Source organism: Micrasema longulum, unplaced genomic scaffold, assembly GCF_059751315.1.
Source record: "Micrasema longulum isolate JH-2025_06_02 unplaced genomic scaffold, ASM5975131v1 h1tg001206l, whole genome shotgun sequence".
Taxonomy (NCBI): domain Eukaryota; kingdom Metazoa; phylum Arthropoda; class Insecta; order Trichoptera; family Brachycentridae; genus Micrasema; species Micrasema longulum.
Genome location: NW_028278393.1, coordinates 193,563 through 220,122, shown reverse-complemented (window position 1 = coordinate 220,122; position 26,560 = coordinate 193,563). Strand labels below are relative to the sequence as shown.

The 26,560-nt window shown below is 31.7% G+C and overlaps 2 protein-coding genes across 3 annotated transcripts; both read left to right on the top strand.

Annotated features, from left to right (window-relative positions):
• The first annotated feature begins 1,264 nt into the window (after positions 1–1,264).
• Positions 1,265–15,857, top strand: LOC148276531 (UDP-glycosyltransferase UGT5-like). The gene is made up of 4 exons (XM_088234133.1): positions 1,265–2,213; positions 12,224–12,446; positions 12,882–13,098; positions 15,031–15,857. Exons 1-4 carry the CDS (start codon positions 1,383–1,385, stop codon positions 15,305–15,307), a joined length of 1,548 nt encoding a protein of 515 aa, XP_088090259.1. The 5' UTR covers positions 1,265–1,382; the 3' UTR covers positions 15,308–15,857.
• Positions 15,858–16,317: 460 nt separating this feature from the next.
• On the top strand, positions 16,318–26,438 carry LOC148276530 (UDP-glycosyltransferase UGT5-like). 2 transcript variants are annotated; one of them, XM_088234130.1, is made up of 4 exons: positions 16,318–18,337; positions 19,547–19,769; positions 20,269–20,485; positions 22,691–26,438. In XM_088234130.1, the coding sequence occupies exons 1-4, from the start codon at positions 17,492–17,494 to the stop codon at positions 23,013–23,015; spliced, it is 1,611 nt and encodes a 536-aa protein (XP_088090256.1). In that variant the 5' UTR covers positions 16,318–17,491; the 3' UTR covers positions 23,016–26,438. The 2 variants fall into 2 exon arrangements, with proteins under 2 accessions (XP_088090256.1, XP_088090257.1); XM_088234131.1 differs by lacking the exons at positions 19,547–19,769; positions 22,691–26,438 and having other exon boundaries at positions 20,269–20,486.
• Positions 26,439–26,560: the final 122 nt, after the last annotated feature.

Sequence of the window (26,560 nt, the reverse complement as noted above, 5' to 3'; positions counted from 1 at the left end):
GAAAGGTTTAATTGTATTCAAAAGAAAGAAAATACAATTATTAAAAAAAAAATGGTATTGAACAATCGTCCTCGTGGCTAATAACGTAGTGGATTCTATGGATACAATATTTGGTGACGTTTCAAAAGTGGTTTTTTATTGTTTTATTCATTTTTGCTTTATTAAGTAAGTTGTACTAATATTGTAATTTCACCACCAAATTTCTCAGTAAGATATTTTTTCAAATTAATTTGAAATACTTTCCATTTCTTTTATTTCCTCAGGCAACTCATTGTACAGTTATAATCTCTTGAACAATGAGATTTGAGACTGTTTTTCTCTTCATTAGTAATCTTTTTTTATCCCTAGTTTGGTATGTACGATATTGTTGACTAAATTTGATTATTTAAAAAAAAAAAAAAATTTCCTTCAATTATTTTATGCATAAAAATTGTCACATATTTTATTTGTTGCTTTACTGTCAGCGTGCCAATTTCTTCGTTCATTCTTACTACATTATAATATGTATTTCTTTTCACTATAATCCTCATTGCCTTAATTTGAAGAATTTCTATATTTATAATATCCTCTTCATTACAAAGCAATGATATTTCTATGTCGTATAGATTTTTATGTCATAAAAATAGAATAGAAGAACAGATATTTATATGCTGGCAAATGATTCATAGATAAGAAAACAACTTTTCATATTTATTACATTTCCTTATCTTCCCATAAATGATTTTTTTGTTCAATTCAAATCCAAAAGTGGGTTTTGCATGCTAGTCTAATTGGTGTCCTGATGAATAGACGAGTACGTCTTGAAACCGGGAGACATAGAAAGAAACAAAGAATGGTTGTATACCAATATTTCTAACGTTTAGTAAAAAACAAATAGTTTAAAAAAACTATTTTGATTTTAATTACATAATTTACAGTATTTATTTTTTTTCAAATCAATACCATTAAACAGCACTTTTCTGATTTTTATAAAGGGCCGTTTAGAAAACAAGAATGCTTACATTGTCAATAATAGTCAGCCGGCGCGTTAGGAAGACCTTGACAGTGTTAGCAACTATAAATAGTGGTATTTTCAATGCTAATGACCGATTAGTGAAGTAGTCCCAGAATAAGTTATGTTGATGCCCCCTGCTCGGTGTATAACGTACTCGTATAGTAATGTAACGAGAAATAGTTCTCTGCCCGCAACAATAAATGAATTTATTATTTTTAGTTACGTAACCATCGAACGCCCGTCGGCCTCTACTCGCAATCGTCAGTCGACAGTATTCGGTTGATATTGAAACGGTTCGCGTCTCCGATAAACCGCGTGATAAGAAAACAAACGTAAACAAACCGAATGATAACGTCGGTAAACAGTTTCTGTTACGCCTTACCGGAAAATGATAACTAGAACTGTCATTGTTCTAATACTATGTGCTTGTGTGAGTTCTCTCAAAATCCTCGCCCTGTTCCCGTACACGGGGAAGAGTCACCACTATGTTATCGACCCGCTGATAACAGCCCTAGCCGACAAAGGTCACGACATCACAGTCGTAAGCCATTTCCCTCCGAAAATCCAGCAAAAAAACCGTAAAGATATCATCCTGACCTCGGAAGCCGGCCATTCGGAAGATGTCATTGATTTGGCTGATTTTGAGGAGATTCCAAAGTTTTTAAGCATGCTGCAAGTAGCGGTTGAAACTGAGTATCTTTTTCAATTCGGACAAGATATCTGTGAAGTTCTACTGAGTAACAAAGAGGTTTTGAAACTGGTCCACAGTGGACAAAAATTTGACATCGCTCTTATAGAGCAATTTAATTCCGATTGTTTACTTGGTATTGTACACAAAATCGGAGCTCCTTCAATTGGTATCACATCTGATACACTTATGCCTTGGCATTATGCGAGATTGGGCGCAATGACAAACCCTTCCTACGTTCCTTGTCACGCCCTCGGCTATGGGACCGAGCCTCGATTCTTCGAAGTGATTACCTCTTGGGCAGTTTGTTCGTGTATGAGGCTAGGATATTACTTCAGATCCACTCTCCCTACGCAGAAGATAATCTCCAAGTATTTAGGAGATAACATTCCGCCATTAGACACGCTCTCTAGAAAAATAAGCATGGTCATGACGAATTCCTACTTCCCCCTTCACGGCTCATTTCCACAATCACCTAATATCAAGGAAGTTGGTGGACTATACTTGAGAAGCAATAATACACTTCCCGATGTAAGTCGAAGCCTATTCTCATGTTTTGATTATAATTTAAGGCAGCCAGTTCCTGAGATATCTCCAATGAAAGAATTTATTTAACTTAAACATTACAATATACCAATTATTCAGGTCACCAGAGATTTCAGCTGTTACACTTTCACTTTATCAGTTGACTGACGACTTTGACGGTCAAATCTTTTAACTAAAATCGAATTCGTTGGAATAAAATAAAAAATAAATACATAATAAATATTATGTTGATTATTATTTACTTTGAGAGTTTTGGTAAAACTGTTAACAATACTTTTTTATTACTTTGGTGATAATTATATTGCGATGAATAAAATTATTAAAATTTTATGTGAATGTAATCGTATGTTTATAAAAGGGTTGTAGTACAATTAATCAACGAATAAAAAAATTTAAAAAGAAAAAAGTGGAAGTAAAAAATTGTTTAGACAAAGCCACCTCAAGAAAGCAGCTGCAAAAACAGAAAAAAAAGCATTAGTATTCGAGTTGTAAGACACCTAGCCACGAAACTAAGACCTGGTTTATAATTTTATGATCATACAGTCATACGTAAAAAAAGTATTGAATAATAAATATATAATTATAATTGTAAAGTGTTCTCGACACGGGTTACTCCATCGACGACACTTCATGTCATTATATATCATGTTTCATATTGTATATAATGGAAAAATAAGTATTTTTTTTGTATTTTTTTAAAATTATATTATTCATTGATTGCCAGATTAGCGCACGAACCAGTACACCATGAAGCCGAATTATCTCCACTCAATTCCCTTTTGCAATATTTTCACCCGCGTGTAAATAAAAACGAACGTTTCACTTAAGAAATAAATCGAAAAAATCAAATTTTAAATAAGTTTAAAACAAACTTTTTTTATTGGTGTTACACAATTTTAATATTTTAAAAAAACACAACTACATTTTAAAGAGAGCATTCCTCCCATCGACGGGTGATATTAAACTTTTAGATGTCGGTCTCTGATAATTTGTCTATATTTAGGTTGTTTGCGTCGCGTTATACGAATAAATACATGAATTTCTTCGTTGAATTCAATTGCAATTTTAAATAATAAGGTATAAATAAAATATTATTATTATTAGTATACTTCCGTTTGCTTACCAAATTAAAATTAAGTCTTTTGTTTTAGTAATAATATTACAATGCAGTTTGCCTTGAAAGAGTTGCAATCTTATAATGGTCCATAATAACGTATTACTGTATTAAATCATATATAAATATTACATGTTTCTCTCAGGGGCGAATCGTGTATAGAAGCGATTATGCGCAGCTTACAATTATATTTGACTAACCATAAAAATATTTTACCCTAACTTTATTTACAGAAAAACAAAAAAAAAAAAATTTTATTTTCAATCATTTCCAGCGTTTGTATTTTTATGCGTGTATAAAGATTAATATTTAAAAAGCGCGCCTAGCGCCTGCGGTGAGCCAAGAAACTAGCCGATTATTTCAGCTTATTTTTTTATACAAATAAGTATACTATATTTTGAATGTTTTAACCCCAGTACAAGTTTTTTCTCCTAGATTTAACTTGCAGATTACACAAATTATTTGCATATTTTTGATTTGGAAAACAGTATTTCAAAATTATTTCTTAAGGACTATTTTTCTTTGAGATGATACTTTTGACATAAGGCCACAATTACTTTCATGCGTCATATTGCAGGACATATTATGGCGCTCGACGCGGCCGTTTTAAGCACTATTAATTTCTAGAACAATTCGGCCAGTTGACATTTTAATTGAATCCCTAATATCGACTGAATTCATAGTGCTATTTTTTATTTATTTTTTAATAAGTTATGTGTTAACGAAATGGATAATATATCTATACAATATATTATATCACGAAGTTACGTCGTTTGAGTTGATTTCATGGATAGGAGTTGTTGTATCACACAGAAACACAGAAAAAAATCAGTTTATAGAATATATTACTTACATTATATTATGTACCTTCTATGTAGGTACAAATATATGATTTTTTTATAGCTTACCTGTAAATAAAATCAACATTTGCCACTGCTATCATCATACCCTTTAAGCACCTAGTGGTTCATAAGGCATCGATTTTGAAACCAAATGCAGCGTAGTTCAATCACCTTTTACAAGAAGGTAAGGTGAGAAAGGGAATGTTGATATCTATGTAATATAATATGTTACTTACATTTAATTATGTACTTTCTATTTAGGTACAAATATATGAATTATTTTTTTTGAATCTTACCTGTAAATAAAATTACCATTGGCCACTGGTTTATCTGCAATCATAATAAACCTTACATGTAGTAAAATAATATATATAACTATTACATAATGGTAATACATATGGGTTAAAAATAGTAATAAATATAACAAGGGCAAAACTGCTTAAAAATCTTGTTTAGTAAACAATAAAATCAAAATTTCAATATCTACCGTAGAATATTCTCACGAATCGGGAATATCAAACATTCAAAGCGGATTTTAACGACTTCTAATGATATAACTTTCAACTTTTCTAAAAACAAATTTTTCATTTATAATTTTCGGATTTAAAAACGAGAACATGCAAAGTGAATTATTTTAAAAATGAAAAATTTTGACGTCACACCTAATGCCCGCCGAGTGCTCTTCTAACAAACACTGCGTACAAGTATGGCGCAGTAACGTAATGCGTGCCGTTTGTCCCGTGGGGCGCGAAACATCTCGTTTTCAGGTAATTAAACATTTTCTTATTTTTAACCATTTTTAAAAAAATATCCTGCGTCGTCGTGAGGAAAAAAATAGTGTTTTAAGCGTATTTTTTGATTGTATAAAAATATAAGCGAGTAAAAACAATAAAAACAACTTATGTTATTTACACGGAAATTCATCTTCTTCCTTTCTACATCCGCTCCTAAGTGGAGCTTGTGGACATCACCAGTTGCCTCCAGAAGACCCTATCGCCAGCCAGCATTTTCGCCTCCTCCCACGTCAATCCAGCGCCCCTTAGTTTCGCCGAATAAAGTCAAAAAATCGTCATTGACGGCTTTCTAGGACAGCGAGAGCCTGCGGGTTTAAAGAAGAGGCAACTTGGGTTTAGGTTCTCCTGAGGCATGCGCGGCACGTGTCCAAGCCAGGTCCACCGCAGCATCCTCAAATCGCTCGTTTTAGGAGGCTGCTGCGTCCGTTCTCGGACTTCAATGTTAGTTATAAAATCAAACCACCTTATACTTAATATTCTTCTCAAGCACTTACTCTCAAAACTCGGAAGTTTTGTGTTTGCCTTTGGTGAGTTGCCAAGATTCACACCCATATAAGAGTACTGGCATTATACAAGAGTTGAATAATCGGCATTTCGTTTTGACCGAGTATATGTACCGAGTATTTGACCGAGTATACGACCGAGTATATTTTGACAGGAGTTGAAACATAAATAATTACTTAAAATAATGTTTGCAGTGAAAAGATCCAAGTGAAAAATACCTTATATTTATTGAACGAATTTTGTACATACTACATACATCTGTGCCCAGGCAGATGAAGAATTCACTAATGTCTGTGAAATAGAACGAGAAATCGGGACAATAATTTTATTTTATTGCTACTAAATTGGGAAGTTCAAGCTGTTTGAGTAATATATACGATGAGATACGTTTAGCTCGTGAATATAATTTGAAATTTCCCCTCATTCATCCGTTTAATTGCCACAAATTAAAATTTAAAATGCGCGTTTCAAAACAAACTTTTTTGTCTTATACTTAGTTTCTATAATAAAATCTTATTTTATCTCAAATTCTTAATATATTATATATTTTTATATTTTTGACACATATGCAGTAATATTTACACACATGTCCACCCCCATTTCATTATAACACCCACTAACCACCCTCTCACACATTTACACTAACACAATATTGTACGAGTATTTAATGTATTTCTGTGGATATCTGTCATTAGCTTTATTCTCTGTATATTTTATCTGTTATATTTTTTTTACGTGTATTACTGTTGATATCCCTAATAATTAAAATCAAAAAATTATAATTAAATTAAATATAAAAATTTCATACCTGAAGGAACCCAAAATTCCTTCAAAAATGTTGTCCTTTGATGAATCGAGAATGTGCAGATTATACTACAGCATTGAAAACGTAGAGATTCACATTTTTAACACTCGGTCGTTGAGGTTTTAGAAGGGCGTTTTAATTTATTATAGATATATTCATTTTTACAATCATTTTATTTTTATTTACCCTGCTACTTTTATTACGATGCATAGTATTTTATTTTGTGTTTTTATCAGTTTTATATTAATGATTGATTTTTTTACAATAATTTAACTTTCATCATTTATATTGTTAACTTGATTTAAATGCGTATTTTATTTATGTTTACATGTGAATAAAATATTAATATTAAATATTTGAATTAATTTGTACAATAACTAAATTTTAATTTTAATCATTTATATCATTAATTTTATTTAAATATGTTTTTTATTAGTGCTTACGTGTAATTCATGAAAAATGATAACATTTTTAATTAAAAATATTTCTGTAGATTAAATATTATTTTTCTTTTTTTTGTTTACTTTTCCATACATATATTTACAAAGAAGTTTAATTACAAAAATACACTTTAAAACATACATCTTACAATAAGGCTATAACATGATTTGGAAAAAATGCCCACAAAGACTTCAGCGTCTGAGGCGGCCACCGTGGTGTAGTGGTCAAGACGCTTGACTTACGCACGGAAGGTTCCGGGTTCGATTCCCGGTGAGGACACTATTTTTTTTTTAAATGTGATTTTTCTCAAGCCTGGTTGTTCTGTAATGTAATTCACCACTGTAATTGGGCCTCCTGGCCTGTTGTGGTGCGAAAAAATGAAATGAAATGAAAAAATGAAATTCTTTTTTTAATGATTTCAAAGTTTATAGCATATGGACATAACCATGAAGAAAGAAAAAAAAATCAAGATAAACATTCATATTTTACTGATAGAAAAAAAGACAGGATTTTTTTGCAGTATTTAACTATAAATTTCATTTTTAAAAAAAGAAGGTGTCTATCTATTTCTTCCATGCTTATCCAAGATCTCAAACATACTTTAACTGGTATCAGAGATTCAATGTTTTGTTATTCTTTGGGCGGAAGATTGAAAGATCTTGGACCAACATGTAAGGAGTGCCTCTGTGCGAACTTAGTTCTGCATCCTGAAACTGGCAGTACACTATCGGATCTATTGCTAATCCTAAATTATTAAATTATTACTAAATAATTCCCTATTTAAGTAAACATATTTTAAACATTGTTTGTCAAACAAATAAATAAACACTTTCAGGTAAAAATCCTAAAAACGTCAATCAAATGGAGATGAGTCCGCCTCGTTGTGTGTTGGTCGGTGTGTTTGCCTCCCATTCTTTAGGTCCTGGGCTCGGAACAATAAAATATTGCCGTGTAAATCCACCTATAAATCAAATATTTGACATAATAAATAAATCCTGTCAGCAATTTAACATGTAACCTCACACACCGAGATAATTTCACCTCCTCATGTATAGAAGACGAAATTATTTCAACTTGATTTTTTTCTCTTCCTTTTTTGGGATTTTTATCTGAGAGCAGATATCGAGTTAAAAACGCTCGTCCAAGGAGAATCATTCCAATAATTGTAAACGGGGCCTGAAAGGGCACCAATTACAATAGTAAGTAAGCAAAATTATCTTCGATTCTAAAATAAAAATTGAAATTCCTTTATGAAAATGTGTGTATATGTGTGTATAAAAATTACCATCGGAAACCTGTAATTAAACATCTAAAAATATAGTTTATGTATGTGTTCAATTTTTCAAACAGAAAATTAAATAAAACTTTATTAACTTCCAGTGTAATTGGAGCCCAGGGGCCCAGAACTATTTTGTTTTATCCGGTCGAAAAGAGAATAATTACACAATATTAAATGTGTTATGTTGAAATTTATAAATGAAGCCTTAACTTTCAGGTTATCTTTAAATATATAATTCCTCTTTACGTGTGATGTCACCATACTCTTCCTAAACGGCTTAACCGATTTACGTGCGGTCTTCAGAGAGACATAGATCTTTGCGCTGTGCGTGTTCGTTGATATTAAAATCTTCAACCTAAAATGTAAAAAATAAGTTAGGAGCATAAATGTTTAATTCATCGATCTACCAGGGTTGCATTCGAGGAGAATGCATTTGCAAAAAATGGAAAAATTGTGTTTTTTTGTGTATGAAAAAAGTTTGTTTTTGATCGTTTACAAAAAGCATTTTTTTTTGTGGGTCTCAATCTGATTCTTTCCTTAAATTCCTTATAATTTCTACCCATTTGTTTCTTTTTATTGGATTTTTAGTAACATTAAAATTATATTAAATTCAGTACATTTAAAAAAATCGTATTCCTACATAAGTACACCCCTTTGTTGGTGAGACGACCGGAGTTTGACATTTGCAAAAGAATGCTACATTTAAAAAAACATTTATTTTATGTTTTGGAATTCAACCATAAACAAGTACCTAGGTACCTAATTAAATGAAATATTTTAATATTATCAATTTTAAGTTTTGGAATTTAATCACAAACAAGTTGTTAGTTACCTACTGATCAATCAAAAATCTTTTTCTAAGCTAATAGCAAGGAAGTCAAGGTTCGGGCAGGACAACGTCTGACGGGTCCGCTAGTTTCATTATAATAATTAAAATGAAATAAAAACACCCTATTTTCAACCACTTAATATTTTTTAATTTTGTTAAAATTAAACCTCGATAAAGAGGTTTGTGTATCTTCGAAACCGGTCGGTAAATACATTTAAAAAAATTAACTTTAAAGTTATTAAGCGGACAACGTATTGACGGGGTCTACGTTTAAGTTGCACAAAAGAAATGCAGTTATGTGTTTTGACTATATGTTGTAAAAAAAAAGCAAGAATACTTTTAAAACAGTCATTTTTTTAAGATAGTTGAAACAGTTTGACAAAAAAAAAACCTGATACTGTAAAGAAAAACTAGTCAGGATATTTTTAGTTCATAAAAACTATATAGATATAAGGAGCTGTTTCTGAAATAACAGTGTAAAGTGGCGTGGGCAAAGCCAGCTAACAGTTTAGTTTTACCGTTTCACGAAATAGTCTAATGAAACGGTAACAGTTACTACTCCTTTTTTTTAAATATATGAAATGCCCATCTCTAATTTTGACCCTGCCCGGTGAAGTTTTGACAATAATTGGCACGTCGGTATTTACGAATATATATTATACATATTTTTATCGAAACTCAACCGGACAGCGTCACACTAAACGACCGCATCCCTTCCGCTCGCCTTGAACGTAGACCCCGTCCATACCTATCAGTTCTTCGACAGAACGAGTAAAAAAAACAAACAAAAGAGGTCTGTTCAGTTGAACAAAACGTATTATTTATTTGTTGTATTATTCTACATCCTAGATGACCAAACGAAATTCCCTTTTTTTACACCTTGAAGATCTAAATCTAAACAATCAACATAACTCACGGTTGTGGATGTCTTATTTCTAAGAAGGATTCATTAATATTAATTGCATCAAATCCGCTATTATATTTAGCATCTTTATGAGCTAATGGGAACATTTTTATTTCTTCGTAGCCTTCAAGGGAAAATTAAATAATCATATATGACCTCGCATGTTTTAATAAGCCCCCGTGGGTTTGATGAACAAAATGTTCAAAAGCTTAACTTTCGCTCATTGATTTATCATCATCACCATTATCAGTGGCGCTACAGCCCGTTATGGACCCTGACCAGGGGCGAATCGTCTATATAAGCGATTATGCGCAGCTTATTATTTTATTTAGCAATCCATAAAAATTATTTACGATAACTTTACTTATAGAAAAACAAACAAGTAATTATTCTATTTTCAAAATCATTTCCACTGTCTGTGTTTTTATCCAAATGTCAATAAAAATATTAATAAATCGCGCCCAGCGCCAGCAGTGAGCTATGAAATTAGCTAATTATTCCAGCTTATTTATTCATACAAATAAGTGTTCTATATTTTGAACATTTAAAAACCGTCCAGGTTTTTTCTCCTATAGTAAGCTTGCAGATTACAAAAAATATTTGAAGATTCTCGATTTGGAAAACAGTATTTCATACATTATTTTATAAGGGCTATTTTTCTTTGTGATAATACAGTTGACATATGACCACCATTACCTTCGTGCAGTCATATTGCGGGACATGTGGCGCTCGACGCGTCTGTGTGGCATTATTAATGTCTAGAACAAATCGGCCAGATGGCATTTCAATCTGTAACTTTAGTTACAAAAAAAACAAACAAATAATTCTTATTTTTTCTAAATCATTTCCACCGCTTGTATTTTTCTCCAAATGTCAATAAAAATATTAATAAATCGCGCCCAGCGCTAGCAGTGAGCCATACAACTAGCTGATTATTTCGGTTTACTTCTTCATACAAATAAGTGTTCCATATTTTGAACATCTAAAACCAAGTCGCGGTTTTTTCTCCTAGAGTAAGCTTGCGAATTACATAAATTATTTGAAGATTCTCGATTTGGAAAACAGTATTTCATACATTATTTCTTAAGGGCTAATTTCCTTTGAGATAATACAGTTGACATATGACCACTGTTACTTACGTGCAGTCCGATTGCAGGACATGTGGCGCTTGACGCGTCTAGGTGGCATTATTAATTTCTAGAACAAATCGGCCAGTTGACAATTCAATCGTTATGAATTTATTGTGTTATTATTTTATATAAGTTATGTACTAAAGTAATGTATAATATAGCTACATAATATTTATTTTTTAATATAAAATAAATATTTGCGTTATTTTAATTTACCCAATTATTAAAAATTTTATGGCCATTTTCAACGAGTTGTAAATACGAGTATCTTACGATTGGAAAATGGAAATCCGTGAGTCCGCAACAGTAGCCACGGGACCACAACCAGATTTAAATAATATACCGTGAAATTAATAATAATCGTCGTTTGAGTTGAATTCATATTAATTCATAGAGATGTTGTATCACCCAGAACAACAAAAAAATATTTTACTATATAAAGCGCGTTTATGTATTATTATGTCAATATTAAAAGTCTAAGAAATATCTTGAATGCTCAACTTGTGGGGCAAATCTATTTTGAATTTTGTTAAAGCAAACCATCGTTTCGCAATTTAGGTTGGGGAGGTTGCTGTCGTTCAATCCTTTAACCTGTGAAAAAAGCACTTTTAGTCCTATGGAGTTGGGGCTTATTGTCTCAAATAATGTACAATCAACTTATGTATGTAAATAAATAAATATATCAATATTTTTTTTTTAAATGTTATTACTATTTTATTTTATTTTTACATCTGAGCATGTTTTTCATTCTTTATTTCAATTCTTAATTTTTAATTACTCTTACAAATTTTCTTCATTTTTAATATTATTTCCATTTGTAAATACTCACTACAAACTTTAAAATATCTTTTTTTCACTTAAATTTTAATTTTTAAACAACTTTCATTTATGTTTTTCTTTTTCCTTCTCTTTTTTATACTTTCATAACTAACCTTACATATAATTGCTTTATAATATGGAAACTTCACTGGTCCATTAGAATAAAGTCTAATTGTGTAAAACATTAAACATTGTAACTGTACTGTATGTTTCCTGAATAAAAGAAAATAAAACTAAAATAAAATAATACATAAATTTACATTAACGTTGCCTATTACGTAAAATAAAAAACATTTTTTATGTGCATAATGAAAGGTATGTTTAATTTGTTGATTGTTTACTTAATACCACGCGTAATGACAGGTCATAAGCTCTGTTAATGTCTAAACTTTCACATCCCTTCTCACAAATGCTTCCCATTTCGATTGTGATATGTGAAACTTAATTATTCACCAGGAGGTAAAAACTAACTGTTGTTTGCAAACATTTGTATAAATCCAAAATACTGATCGATGTGTTAATTTATCATTTCAGGACTTACGTGAATTCATTGATCAAGCACCGCATGGAGTAATCTATTTCAGTTTTGGGTCAATGATAAAAGCATCTTCGATTCCTCCGCTCAAGCTGAAGGAGTTCCAAGATGCGTTCTCTGAACTTCCTCAAAGAGTTCTTTGGAAGTGGGAAAATGACTCAATGGTAGGAAAACCAGATAACGTCATGGTCAGAAAGTGGCTTCCGCAATTCGATATTTTAAGTGAGTAACTTTTGTAATAACATATTATTCAAGTTCAATTTGTACTTGACAGACGCCGTGGCGCAGTTGGTTAGATGGCCAACTGTGAAACTGGCGTCGTAGGTTCGATTCCTGCCAGTCGCCAGAAAAAAATACATGAGATATATTGTTGCCAATTTGTTTGCGTGTTGTGGTATATTTTTCATAACTTCCTTCCGCACACTCTCTTCACCTACTGACAAGCATCAGCAGAAGACATCAGAAAAACAGACTCGGAATCGTAATCGTCAGCTTTATTGTTACTAAATAACGAACCCGATCTTGTGGAAGATGCCCTAACCAATTTACACCCATTTCCTTGTCTCTAATATATTTTTTCTTTTAGATTCGATAGACAAAATCCCCTTTCTTAGTTTGATTTCTAATAATAATCTTACGTTATAACCCTTTTTCCAGATCACCATAACGTCAAAGTCTTCATATCACATGCCGGTATGTTAAGTACAACAGAAGCTGCCCACTGTGGAGTAACTATGCTCAACATCCCTATGTATGGAGACCAGTTTGTTAACGCTGCAGCAGTTGAAGAAAGTGGCCTTGGAACAGTTCTTCACTTCAGAGACATTACAAAAGATAATATCTTGGCTGCACTAAGGAAGATTTTAGACCCTAAGTAAGTTCATTTTTTCCAAGTCAGGGTCAAACAGAACATTTTTATTTTTCTGAAAAATTACTATCATTATATTCATTGTTCTAATTCTTTGAAATTTGTTGGTTCAACCATTTGATAGGAGGATTTTTTTGTATACGTGAATCATAAAGTTGAGCCAGGAATTCAATACTTTATTTCTTTTTATTTTTGTATATTTTTAGAAGGTATTAGAATAATTGAAATTGACAATATATACTTTGTGTTGGTGCTTTGGCGTATTTTTGGGTTGTTGCGCCATCTTTTTTTAATACCACTTGCAACGTGCTGTGGTATTTATTTAAAAGATGCAACGTCTATCATCTGAATTAATGTTGTGGTTACAATAATATTGATGGTCAAAAATGATGAACGATACATCGCATGACGTTGGTTAGAAGTTTAATTGACATATGGCATTACAATGCAGAAAAACACTTCCAATATCTGAGAGGCTATGAAGTTTTCTGATATTTAATCTAGTTAATCCTATTTTGGGTATTTGTAGCACTCACTTTGTGAATCAAAAATATGATATTTTTGAGAGGTAAATAAAATAACGTTATTTTATGAACCACTTTATTCGTTTACAGAACAGACTAGTTTCGACAACAGCACGTTGACTTTTCAGAGTTATTTAACAACTCTATTATTATCTTAATTTATAAAGTTATCAAATAACCCTGAAGAGGGCAACGTGTTGTTGCTGAAACTAGTCGGCTCTGTAAATGAATAAAGTGGTTTATAAAACAACGTTATTTCATTTATCTCTCAAAAATACTACGTGTTCAGTTAATCCTAATTATATTAAGAAAAATATGAATACGGTTTTATTCCACTTTCATTCATAATTTTTACCAGTGACCTAGTTTCGTCGATACCGACATCATCTGACCGATGGGTGACTAAACAAACTTCTATGTTATTTTATCTAAGTGCATGCAGTGGTTTTTAATTATAGTTTTATATAACTAATTAGAATAAACGAGTTTCAATTAAAATAATTTATGTATAAAGTAATAACAAATGCAAATCCAACAAGAAATGTCAGTAGAAAAAGTCAATATATTAATCAGTTAATCCTAGTTAATAAAGTGTCAAACTTTATACTGGTTGTAAAGAAGATAACGTAGAGTTTATATCTTGGCTTTACACATAGTGTAGATACTGTCATTCTTCCTAATGACCTTATTGCGTTTACAACAATGATAAGAGAAATTTTATTTACTAGTATTAAATTCCACATTTTTGTTTTTGTAAATTTAATAACATCAATTTACATTACAATTAATTTTTTTTTGTTGAAAAATTGCTTATTTATTGCAAGGCCCTTCATACAACCTTCGTTACAACCTATTGAGGGCCTGTCTTCTTCCACGAAACGTCTCCTCTCGCCATTGTCTCCATTCTTCCAAATTAGTGAAACACAAGGACGCTATTTTCTTCCCATGTCCATATTTCTTGATTTTTATTTTTAAGAAATCTTTTACATTGTTTTCGGCAAATACTGCGGATTCCGTGGACAGCCAAACGTACAAATATATCGACGACTATACTCCAGGAACTAGAAATAAGATAAAGACTTACATCTATGTGCCAGAAAAGAATCTTGCAGTTCTTTGAACATATTTCCAGGGTGAACTCTGATAGTTAAACTATCCTACTCGGAAGTGTAGAAGGGACAAGGTCGCGTGTACGTCAACGGATAAGGTGGAGCGGCATAGTCACTGAATCTTCACAGACGAATGCCTACAGAAGAGCACAATACAGCTCTATGTTCGATCCGTGAGCCATGCCTGCAGTCAGGCATGGCTCACGGATCACCATCACCAGACATGAGACACGGATTGAAAAAAGAGAAATAAATTGTAAATTGCAAATTTATCCCATTTTATCATTTTGATTACTTTTTTGTAGATTCCAAGCATCAGCTATGAAACTATCTGCAGTTTGGAAAGACAGGCCTATTCCTGCCTTAGACACGGCAGTATTCTGGGTGGAACATGTCGCTCGTCATGGAGGAGATCATCTTAGACCAGCATCAGCCGACCTTCCATTATACCGCTACCTCCTTTTGGACGTCGTTGCCTTCATATCTATTGCACTTTTCATATGTGTTTTCATCTACTACAAGATTTTAGTGTGCCTTCTCAGTTACATGTGTGGTACCAAGAAAAAAACTAAGAAAGAATAAAAGGATTTTAGTCCAATTGCGTGTGGTTCTTTGTGAAAAGACCCATCTGTTTCGTTTAGAAATATACAAATGAACAGAGACAAAAAATATGAAGGTCAAAAAAATTTTTAATCTTGAACATTTAGGATTGGTGAATTATTTTGAAATACATCCTTGTTAGATTTTCAAAAATAAGTCATTTCAATGTTTTTTTAAAACATATTACTGTTAAGATTTTTAACTAACTTTTTTTCTTCAATATTCTACAAATACTAATTCAGTAGTATTTTTCATCCATCAAAACAAAACTAACTCTTACTTTAAAACTCTTGGCACGAATTCTATTAATTATTTTTTTAATCCATGTTTCGTATCAATTACATTCAAAAACAATCATTTGTGTTAAATCACATCAGCTGTTTTCCGAACCAGCCACAGCCATTTTCGGAAAACTTATTTAAAAGATGCAACCACGACATTTTATTTTATTTGATTTAACAAAAAAAATATTATAAAAGTTATTTTTTGATGTAATAATCGCAACGAAAACACTTCGATAAAAAAAAGAAAATGTTTTTTTATGCCCGCGTTCATATTGCCTACATTTTTACAATTTGCAGCTAGTTTTATTTATTTGCATTGTTTGACAAAAACATAAAACATCAAATTGCTGAAATAAAAGTTATTTTATTTTATTTAGCCAAAAATGAAAATGTATTGTAAATATGCAATTAATTATTATTATTAAAATATTATTTATTCAATGTTTATCTCCTACCTTACCTTAAAGTTATATTTCTTTATATTACGTGACCCAAACTGAATGTGTGCGAATATGAAAAAAGATACTACATAGTTATTGTATTTTTATTTTTGTAATAAGAAGAATATCGTTTTTACACCAAAGCTTTTTATTATTACATTATCAGTATTCCATTTCCGCGCTTATTGGTCCATAGGGCACTGTAAGAGTAAACCTTTTTAATAATTATTTTATTACTACCGTTTAAAAATCCTGTTTATTGGTGATTTCTTTATAATACAGGTAGAAATAATTATTATAACTTACCAAACTAGCACAAACCGAGTCAGAGGTTTGAATCCCATCCTACCATATCCTGATTTCCATTTTTCTAATAGTGAGACATTTACAACTCGTTGAAAATGACCCCTAAAATTGAAATATTTGGGCTTAAGTTACAAATTAAGATTCTAAGAACACTTTTAGCTGTTTATTTGACGAAAGGGTGCTTTTTCCTTTCAACAGACATCTTTAGACCATTCTATACAGTGTTGAAATAATTTATTCAAAAAAAATATTAATTTAACATTTTAATAAAACAAATCAAATGCGATCCAATAATATTAAAAGAAAGGGACAATGTTATGAGGATACATGGTATTATATTTTGTTAGCGGTAAACAGTAAGGGAAAAATGTATCGTATTATATTATTCATTGTCTTTTTACGTGCCATCATGTCCAGGGTTATTTTTTATTTTTCTATATCTTTGGTTATAATTGAATAAATAATTACGAAACAAATTATTCAGTTGTCCAAATTATGATGCAAGGTATATAAATGCAAAATTATAATTCAAAATATATGTATTTATGTATATGTAAAAGGTATATTATCCTACGAGTTATTAACCGAGATTAAAATAATAGAATTTTATGTTTATTTTATTATTATCAAAGGAATTAAATACAATTTATTTGTGTAAAGTGACCTCTTTTGTATTCGTTATTAAGTTTTATCAATGTTCTAGAATTTATAATAATATCTTATATATGTGTCATGGAGGTACTGATAAACGCTATATTTCCTAAATAATTTAATCTCACAAAGCCACACATAAATACGTTTTTTCGATAATATAACACAGATAAAAATGTGTCTTTTTTATGTGTAGACGTCATATTATTTCATTTATTTTACGGTACAAAAATATAGACATAAATGTTTTAAATACCAAATGTTTTCTTTTTGTTATAGTTGTGTGTGTAACAGATGTCTTAAGTCTTAAAACTTATATTCAATTAATGTTTGAGTGAACGTCAAGATGTTTAAAGTTTTTTAATTTTAGTCCTTTGGCATACAAAAATATAATATTAACAGTATCTTAATAAAATATGCGAGTGATTTATGAAACGGTTGCAACCAAAATAATTTAGAATCGAATTGGTTAATTTTCAGTGAAAATGAAATTGCTACTTCAGTATTACTTCCTTGGTTTGGTGTTTGTGGAAAGCGTCGACAAAAGATACAGAATTCTTGGTATTTTTCCACACACTGCCAAAAGCCACGACTACGTGTTCAGTCCTCTAATGAGGGGTTTGGCGGAAAAGGGACATCATGTTACAGTTATTTCACATTTTCCAATCAAGAATCCTCCAAAAACCTACCAACATATCAATCTACGAGGATCCTCGCCAATTTTGGAAGACGCTTTAACTTTCGATAAACTCAAACGACCTACATCTTTTTTTGGAGCTGAACATATACTGAAGCATCTTGATAATATTTGGATGTTCTCTGAAATGTCCAACGCAACATGTTTGCCAATGCTGCAAAATAAAGAAGTTCGAGCCTTGAAAACCGGTCAATTTGATTTGGCTATATACGAAACGTTCAATAGCGATTGCAGTCTTGGAATAATTGATCAGTTGAATGTTCCATACATCGGTTTCTCTTCACATGCACTTATGCCCTGGACTACGAGAAGACTCGGAATCACTGAAAACCCTTCATTCAAACCAACGCACTTTCTTGGTTATGGAAGATACCCTAACTATTTTCAAAGGATTATATCTTTCATTACTAACGAAATTTACATTATTCTCTACCATGAACTGCTGCAGAAAAATGATATGAAAACCTTATCTAGTCATTACAAAAAAGAGTGTTTTCACTTAGAGGACTTGGCAGAAAACACGGGACTAGTACTTTTGAGTACATATTATCCGTTTCATGGTACTTTTGAGTATCCACCAAATGTAGTTGAAATTGGAGGACTACACATAACAAATAGCGAACCTTTACCGCAGGTTAGTCTTAATACAGTATTTAATTATAATTTTATGGTTTAAAGTAGATATTTATACCAACAATATTTTGAGTTTGTCCAAATTTTTGTAGACAAGGACTGGATTCAACTCCCTGGGGAGCTGTTAACATTAACATATTACAACAGAGATGAAGAACATTTAGGAGAAGGTAATATAGAAGTCTAGGCGTCTACAAGGCTTATGACCTGTCTTTGGCTGGTTTAAGTGGCCACTTTACACTCTGTGTAACACCTGGTCTATGAAGAAGTAAGAAAATTGAAAAAATAAAATTTTCAGGCGTTGCTTAGTATGTAGGTGAAATAGCTCAATTAGATGAATCTCACCCGCATTAAAAAAGGTTTCAGCTCTTTAACTTCACAAACAACAACAGATGAAAAAATTAAAGGAATATAGATGTTCAAATATGGGCAGAATGGTGAATGTTACACAGTGTGTAAAATGGCAACTTAAACCAGCCAATGGCAGGTCATAAGCTATGTAGATGCCTAGACTTCTATATTACCTTCTCTTAAAGGTTCTTCATCTCTGTAAGAATATGTTAGATATATATATATATATATATACATATATAAGCGAGTTTTCCAGAGATGGAAGAGTAGAAAAATATGTTGAAAGCGAGCAACAAAATCAACGGTGCGAAGCACTGAACACAGTAATTTCTATAAATGTGTCAATCAAAACTAGTCTGGCATTTCACTATAGAGTTTTAGTCTCAACACTAATGTATAATAGAGAAAGATGGAACTGGCAGAGGAAGGATACAAGCAGAGTGAATGCGGTTGAAATGCGGTCGCTTAGATGCAAATCTATATATGGCAGGGTTACGAAGAAGTTACGAAATCCGATAAGAGTGCAAATCTGAAATAAGTGTAATTGATAATTTTAAGAAAGAGTTGCTATCATGGGTTCGTCATGTAAATCAAATGAATGTTGAAATAATGGTAAAACCGATACATATGGCTAGAATGAATTATAATGTTGGACGTGAACGATCAAGCAAGACGTGGCATGATCAGATAAATTAAAATCTCTCTAAAAGTCTGGTCATATCCAAAGTAGACACAACCGAAGGCCATATGTGACAATATTTATGAATGTGGAAAAAGTTAGGAATGTAAAGAAACAAACACGCCATAAAGGCGTTTATTTGGCGGTACGATGAACCAATGAATTTCTAATGTTTTCAAGGATTTACAATTTTACATGGATTCAGCTAAAAATGGAGTCATTGTGTTTAGTATGGGATCGATGATAAAAGCGACATCTTGGCCAATTGAAAAGTTAACAGCATTTAAAAAAGCTTTCTCCGAATTGCCGTACAACATATTGTGGAAATGGGAAGATGAAACAATGAATGGAATGCCTCCAAATGTGAAGCTGGTGAAATGGCTCCCTCAATTCGATATTCTCAGTAAGGGTTTTCAAATACATTATTTATAGATTTCTTTTTTTTATTTTCCCTTTGAATAATTTTTGATGCAGTATTTACACTCTCAGTTCACTAGAATTCCCTTGCATTGTATACGCCTTAATATTTATGTAGATCTTCTTTAGAGATTGTAGAGTACTTGAATAAAGCAATTATAGAGAATGATAACCTATTACTAATTATTTCATTTATTTGTACACGGGTGGTCGAAGAATACAGTTCTGCACGTGAGACTCCTAGACGAGTGTTGTTGAATCGATGGCAAGTCCGCTTCGAAATGTAATAGTTGGCGCATTCGCCTACCGATCTTGAGTTTCTAGGTCCGAATTGCAGACCTAGTGAATTCTATGCACCATCACGTGCAGATAAGGATTTGATGATAATGAATAAGAAAATTATCAAATTTGGTCAAAAAAGTAGTCAAATTTACAAAGTTTTCATTTTTTAATAGAAGTGCAATTGATTCTTATGATTTCCTTAGATCATGCCAATGTCAAAGCATTTATAACCCATGCTGGTGGCCTCGGGCTCTCTGAAGCAGTTTTTTGTGGAGTTCCAGTCCTGGCAATACCAATATTTGGAGATCAGGCATTCAATGCAGCAGCAGCGAAAGATAGCAATATCGGAGAAGTTTTAAACTATGAAGACATTACTGCTGATAATGTTTTGGTATCCCTCAGAAAAGTTCTTCATCCTGAGTAAGATTATTTTTTTATCACAACAATTTAATAGGTTTGAATTATCCGATAATACTTAGATTAAGTAGTCGTTTTATTATTTACATTCACCGATCGCGCACACACATATAACAGGTAGGCGCTCAAATTACAGTTTAACTGGTTCGCGATGTTTTTAGCTGCAAATTGAGTAATTTTTCATGTACCAACTTGTTTTTAATTTTTAAAATGTTGTTACTGTTATATTGTTGCCAACTTGTTTTTAATTTTTAATATGTGAGTTGCATTCTTTTTCTACCTTGCTTGTAATGTACAAGGTTAATATTTACTTCAAAGGGATAGTTATTTACTTGTTAACTTCAAAAAAATAAAAAATTCTTTTAAATTTACTTCAATAAAAATTTTTGTTAAGTTATTTAGTTGATATAATATATAAACATCGGGTGGGATGTTTTGGCTGTGGCCTGTTTCAGGAGCTTCTTTGCATTTGCTCTAGTGACGAGGAAACAACATAAGATTCGTCAGGAGAAGGCGGACTGTTGTCATTCGTCAACAGATCTTCCGATCCACTTGAAGAGTGTTCGGCATTTGTTGTCCTGCTATCATTGATACCTTTTATTGCCTTTACTTTATCTATCATGTAAAATGTTACCTCTTTTGATAAGTCTTTATGACTAATTACTACATGAACATCGTGTTAATCCTCATTTAGACTTTTGTGTCGCGCCTCCAGTCGCATTCTCTGTAGGCTAAAAAAGGGGCAATGCATCAATAGATGGGAGACATCTTAGAGAGTAGCATCATCAAAGATAGTACCCACAGTAGGATAATGCAACATTATCACAAAGGCTTAATAGGTCAAACATGACTTTTTAACGAAAAAGAATTGGTCATTATTTGAACCTAAAAAACCAACATATGTAGTAGATTACTTTTTTTTTTTAAATATACCAAATAAACATTATATTGGTGTTTTTTTTAAATTAAATTCCACAATTTATTTTGTATTCTTACTCCTATCGCATCGCATTAAAATCGCATATGTGCTGCGCAGCGTTGCGTTCGCACCACGTCTAAACTACATGAAAAATGTACGAAAAATAATGTATCGGTATGTTTCGATTGCTTCTTCAGCCTAGTGAAAATTTTAGTCTGCGCCTACTCCCGGACTGCGCATTCAGTACGGCGCGACGCTGGAACAGAATTTTGAATTTGGTTCCATTGCGAGCGTTCTCATCTCAAGACGCAGCCAGCCAACTGCAAGTACGTACCGATCAGTATGCGGATGACAGCGCTGACAAATGGATGTGCTTGGGGTCACGTTGCATTTTTTTTAATAGGCGATAATAAAACTCCTCCGATATTTATCCCGATTATGATTTAAACTATTATTAAATTATTTGTTTACAGGAATCTAAATGTTACATATTAAGACTGATAATTCATTTATTAAACATGCTATTTTATAAACATTATTTGTCTTAATTTAGGGGAACAAAATACATATCCGAGAATTTAAAGCCAAACTAAAAAAACATATTTGTACCTCAGAGTGCCATGCTATAAATTATTGGAAATCACTTTGATAAAGTAAATTTTTAAGGCTTCTTTTGATAATTTGATGTAAGGATTTGCATCCGTCTGCCTCTGAAGTACAAATATATTAAGCAATCCATTTCATAATAATTTCCACGAAAAACTTTTTTTATTAAATTAAAACAATATATATTTTTAAATTTATATTTATGACACTTATTGTGTGGTTATTCACTATTAAAAAATAAATATAAAACAATTTTGTTTTAAACCACTTATTTATTCTAAGGTACAGTAAATTATACCTTGGTAAAGAAGCGTGTGTAGCTTTTAAACCGGTCGGCAGAAAAAAAAATAAGTGGTTAAAATCAAAGTTGGTTAATATTTATTTTTTAGTTACATATTTGTTTTATTTTTTTAGTTTATTTCACTGTTTTTACAAGATACAGAGATTTTTTGATTCAGGTCCCGACTATCTAGGAATTCCCAGTGTTTAGAATGAATTTTTTTTGTTACATGTCACATGTTTTTTCATAAAAGTCAAACATAAATATAAATTTTTAAATATGAAATATAATACAAGATAACGAAATACAATTAAAATGAAAACACAAATTATTTTGCCATGGAAATAAACAAGTCAGAAATTTATTAGAAAGTAAATTAATTTTCAATTCAATTTATTTGCAGGACAAAAAAGACCGCAATGAAGCTATCAGCCATCTTTAAAGATAGGCAGAACTCTCCTTTGGAAACAGGAATTTACTGGGTAGAACATTTTATCAGACATGGTGGGAAACACTTACGACCAGTTTCTGCTGACATTCCACTACACCGCTATCTACTTTTGGATATTTTAGCTTTGGCTGCCGTGATAACTTTGATTTCCATGGCTTTAATTGCATTACTTTTAAAGCGAATTAAAAAATTGCAGTGTACATTGGATCATTGTGAAAAAATATTAACAGACGAAAAACTTAAAAAAACAGCAACAGATAAAGAAAAATTACACTGAATAAATTATGTAACTCCAATGTTGTATTTTAGTTATATTAGTTTTTTCTCATATGGTGTATTTGCCTTATTTGTGCCTCTGTGCGTATCTGAGACAAAAAGAAAGAAAGGACACTTGCCTTGTCTGCCTAGATTATACAATTACCATACTTGTGGTGGTATTCTGAATCTTCTTTATCTATATCCTAGAGAGTGATTAATTTGAGGATTTTCATTTTTTTAATGCAACGATACTTTACTTCATAAAATGGCCACGCTGATAATTAAAGGTCAAATGATGGATAAAACTGTTTTGAAAACGGAAAAAAACTAATACGGTTGGGTCAATTCAACCTTATTAAGTTTGTTGAGTAATGCTTAAGGTCACTTTAATGGTCTAAATGAAAATTTTCATATTTTGTTTCACGTGTTCGTATTTGTTTGACGTTTAATCATCAGTGTGGCCCATAAACGAAGCGAAGTTTAAGTGCACGCAAAAAATAAATATCCGCAAATTAATCACTCTACGGGATAAAGAAGATTCAGAATACCACCACTGGGCTGGTATTCTAAATATAATTGCGCGCGTAAATACGCGTTAAAAATGAGTTTTCTACGCGCGCTTTTGCGTTCAGAATACCACCCCTGCTCTAATTTTAAATTTGCATTTCGAATGAAAATTCAACTGCAATGGTCACCCTTAAGCAATTAGCAGAAATTTACAAATATGCTTTCCTTCCATACTTTTACTTTTATTTGCTTTTTATATATTTTTTCATTATTTATTTTTGTATTATTTCATTTAGTACGAACTATTATTTGGCATATTATTTATTACTCCTATTTCTTATATTTTTTACTGTAGTATTGAGTGAGTTTTTAGAAAACATATCTCAATTATCATTTAAATTTTGTTTTTATATATACATTCTTTTACAATTCTTTTTCTGTTGAATACAATGATACTCTTATTTTGTTTTTTTTAATACTACTATATTTTAATATTATTTTGATGGTTTTAATAATACCATTATTTTGTATATTTGATTATGTGTGAATCTTAGTTTGTATAATTTATATTTTAAAAGTTATTTCTGGTTATCTTTTTTGCATTGTATTCTTTGGAATTTTACTATTTATTACTTATACCTTTTTTTCTAGATTGTCATTCTATTGCATAACATGTCTCGAAAATAGATAGACATAGAAAATACTAAATAATATTTAATGTAATATAACCTTTTATTAATTTGTGAATGTTTTTCATACGTTAATACCTTCTCCAAAGTGAAGTATGTGGACATCACCAGCTCTCTCGCCTCCTCCCACGTTAATTACGCTCTCTTAATCTTTTTATTCCGCCAAGTAAAGCCGAAAGATCGTCGACGGACTTCCAGAATGGCGGAAGCTCGCTGGTGTAAAGACGTGGCAACTCGGCATAGGTTCTTCTGAGGCATCCGCAGCACGTGTTCAAGCCAGGTCAACCCCTCCACCCTCTAATCGCTCGTTATAAGGGGCTGCTGCGTCCGTTCTCGGACTTTAACCTAGCCGGACCGAAGGGGGGATTTGAATCCCCCACTGACCCATTTGGCCAATTTCACTTTATAAGCATAAGCATTCGGCAAACTAACAAAAATGAATAAAATACACGAATGAGTAAAACATGTGTACGCGAAAACATGAATAAATTATTGCACGGTCATAAACACTTCCAACGTTTTATCCTCCTGATGCCGTTTACAAGTAGGCGCTGGGGTCGTTTGGTCCCCCTGTTCGGATCATGTTTAATTTTTGGATGCTTAGTGAGGGAAAGTTTAATGCTAGTAATGATAAGTAACGTTACGTACATTGACTAATATTTATAATTTAAATGCAAAATGACATAAAACTATTTTTTTACGTGTTTTTTTTATGGACCGGCTTTCTTTACCGGTGGCTTCTGGGGTATAAATCCTGAAAATGGAAATCATGTGGACACAAGTCGGCTTCGTAATAAAGTGGTTAGCGCACTCGCCTACTATGCCTGAGTTTCTGGGTTCGATTACTACCAAAGTCGACGTGATTTTTTTAAATGTGGTTTTTCACTGCAATATTGAACTAATAATCGCAACGGATTTTTCGTAACTAGAGTGTACACTTTCAAATGGTTTTGGATATGTGGAGGAACTGTTTTCCATGTAATATTCAACTGTACTTGGACTGGCACCTAAAACGTAAGACTAAATACCTTTCTTTCACTTAATTAATGATCTAGATATTCTAGATACACTGCATTTTGTATACTTATGCACAGGATAGTAATATTATTATCTACTGTTATTTTGCTACGGATATCAAAGTAAAGGTTTTAAATATTTTTTTATATTTGCCACAGTTTTTATGTATTTAGGTAATTATATTTTTTGTTTATGTAGTTACTTAACTGTTGTGTCTTTTGTTTTTATTTGATCAAATGTATAAACCGTTGAATAAATAAATAAATCCTGATGATGAGTGCTTTGCATCTCTTTTTTTTCTTTTTATTTTTTCTGAAAAAAAAATGATAATGCAAACTTTTATATAATTTAATATCGCTCTAAAATTCGCAAAAAAAATGTAAAATAGCGCTATGATCCATTCCCACCTATCTTATCTATCATGCATATGGGGTTTTGCCAGCAAAAATCAGATCTCGGAAATACAAGTTCTTTAGAACAGAGCTCTAAGAAACATTCTTGGACTTAAATGGGGTTCCCATGTCCCATGTCCCAAGGATATCTACCGACAAACAAAGATACTTCCTTTCAAGTTAATGCAACTGCATAACATAACTAATACTATTTTAAATATCATGTACTTTTCTGCTCACACAAATTTAAAATACACATTTGGTCATGATATTCACAATAACAATACGCGTTACTCAGGGAATCTTCATGTGTCTAATACCCGTATGCACAGACAAACCTTAAGGTGAGGAGAGTACATTCTATTGTCTTCACCTTCGGGTTATTCTCTGCATTTGAAATTAGAATGTACTTTCCTCACCTTAAGTTTTGTCTCTGCATACGGGTATTATTCAACAAAGTTCAACATTAGGTCTTTGGAAAATATTGGCCATTCCGAATATAATAAACTGCTTCTAAATCTTTTTATTAGTGATAGTTATTATTGTAATTTATATAGATGGTGTAAAGTACTGTTTTATGTTTCTTATTATTTCGGATGTATTAACTATGTATGATATTATGTATTATCTCAAAAATGTTTTTTTTATTTTATGTACGGTCCCAAATGAGTTTCTTCAATAACTCCTGGGAGTATGATATATATTTTTTGTATTACGTGTTTTATTAATAATATAATTATAATAATAGTTAAGATATTCATTTACTATCTAATCGGGCTTTCTTAATAATCCAATACCATGTGATTAAATTTATACCTGTAAAAGACAGGAAAAATATATGCCGTCTTCTTTACTCGTATACCCGCGTGAGGCAATAAGCGCTATCTGTATTAACGTCTGTTGTCTGTGTAACGCCAGAGGCATTAATTCCTAGACCTGTATATTTTTTTGTTTCAACA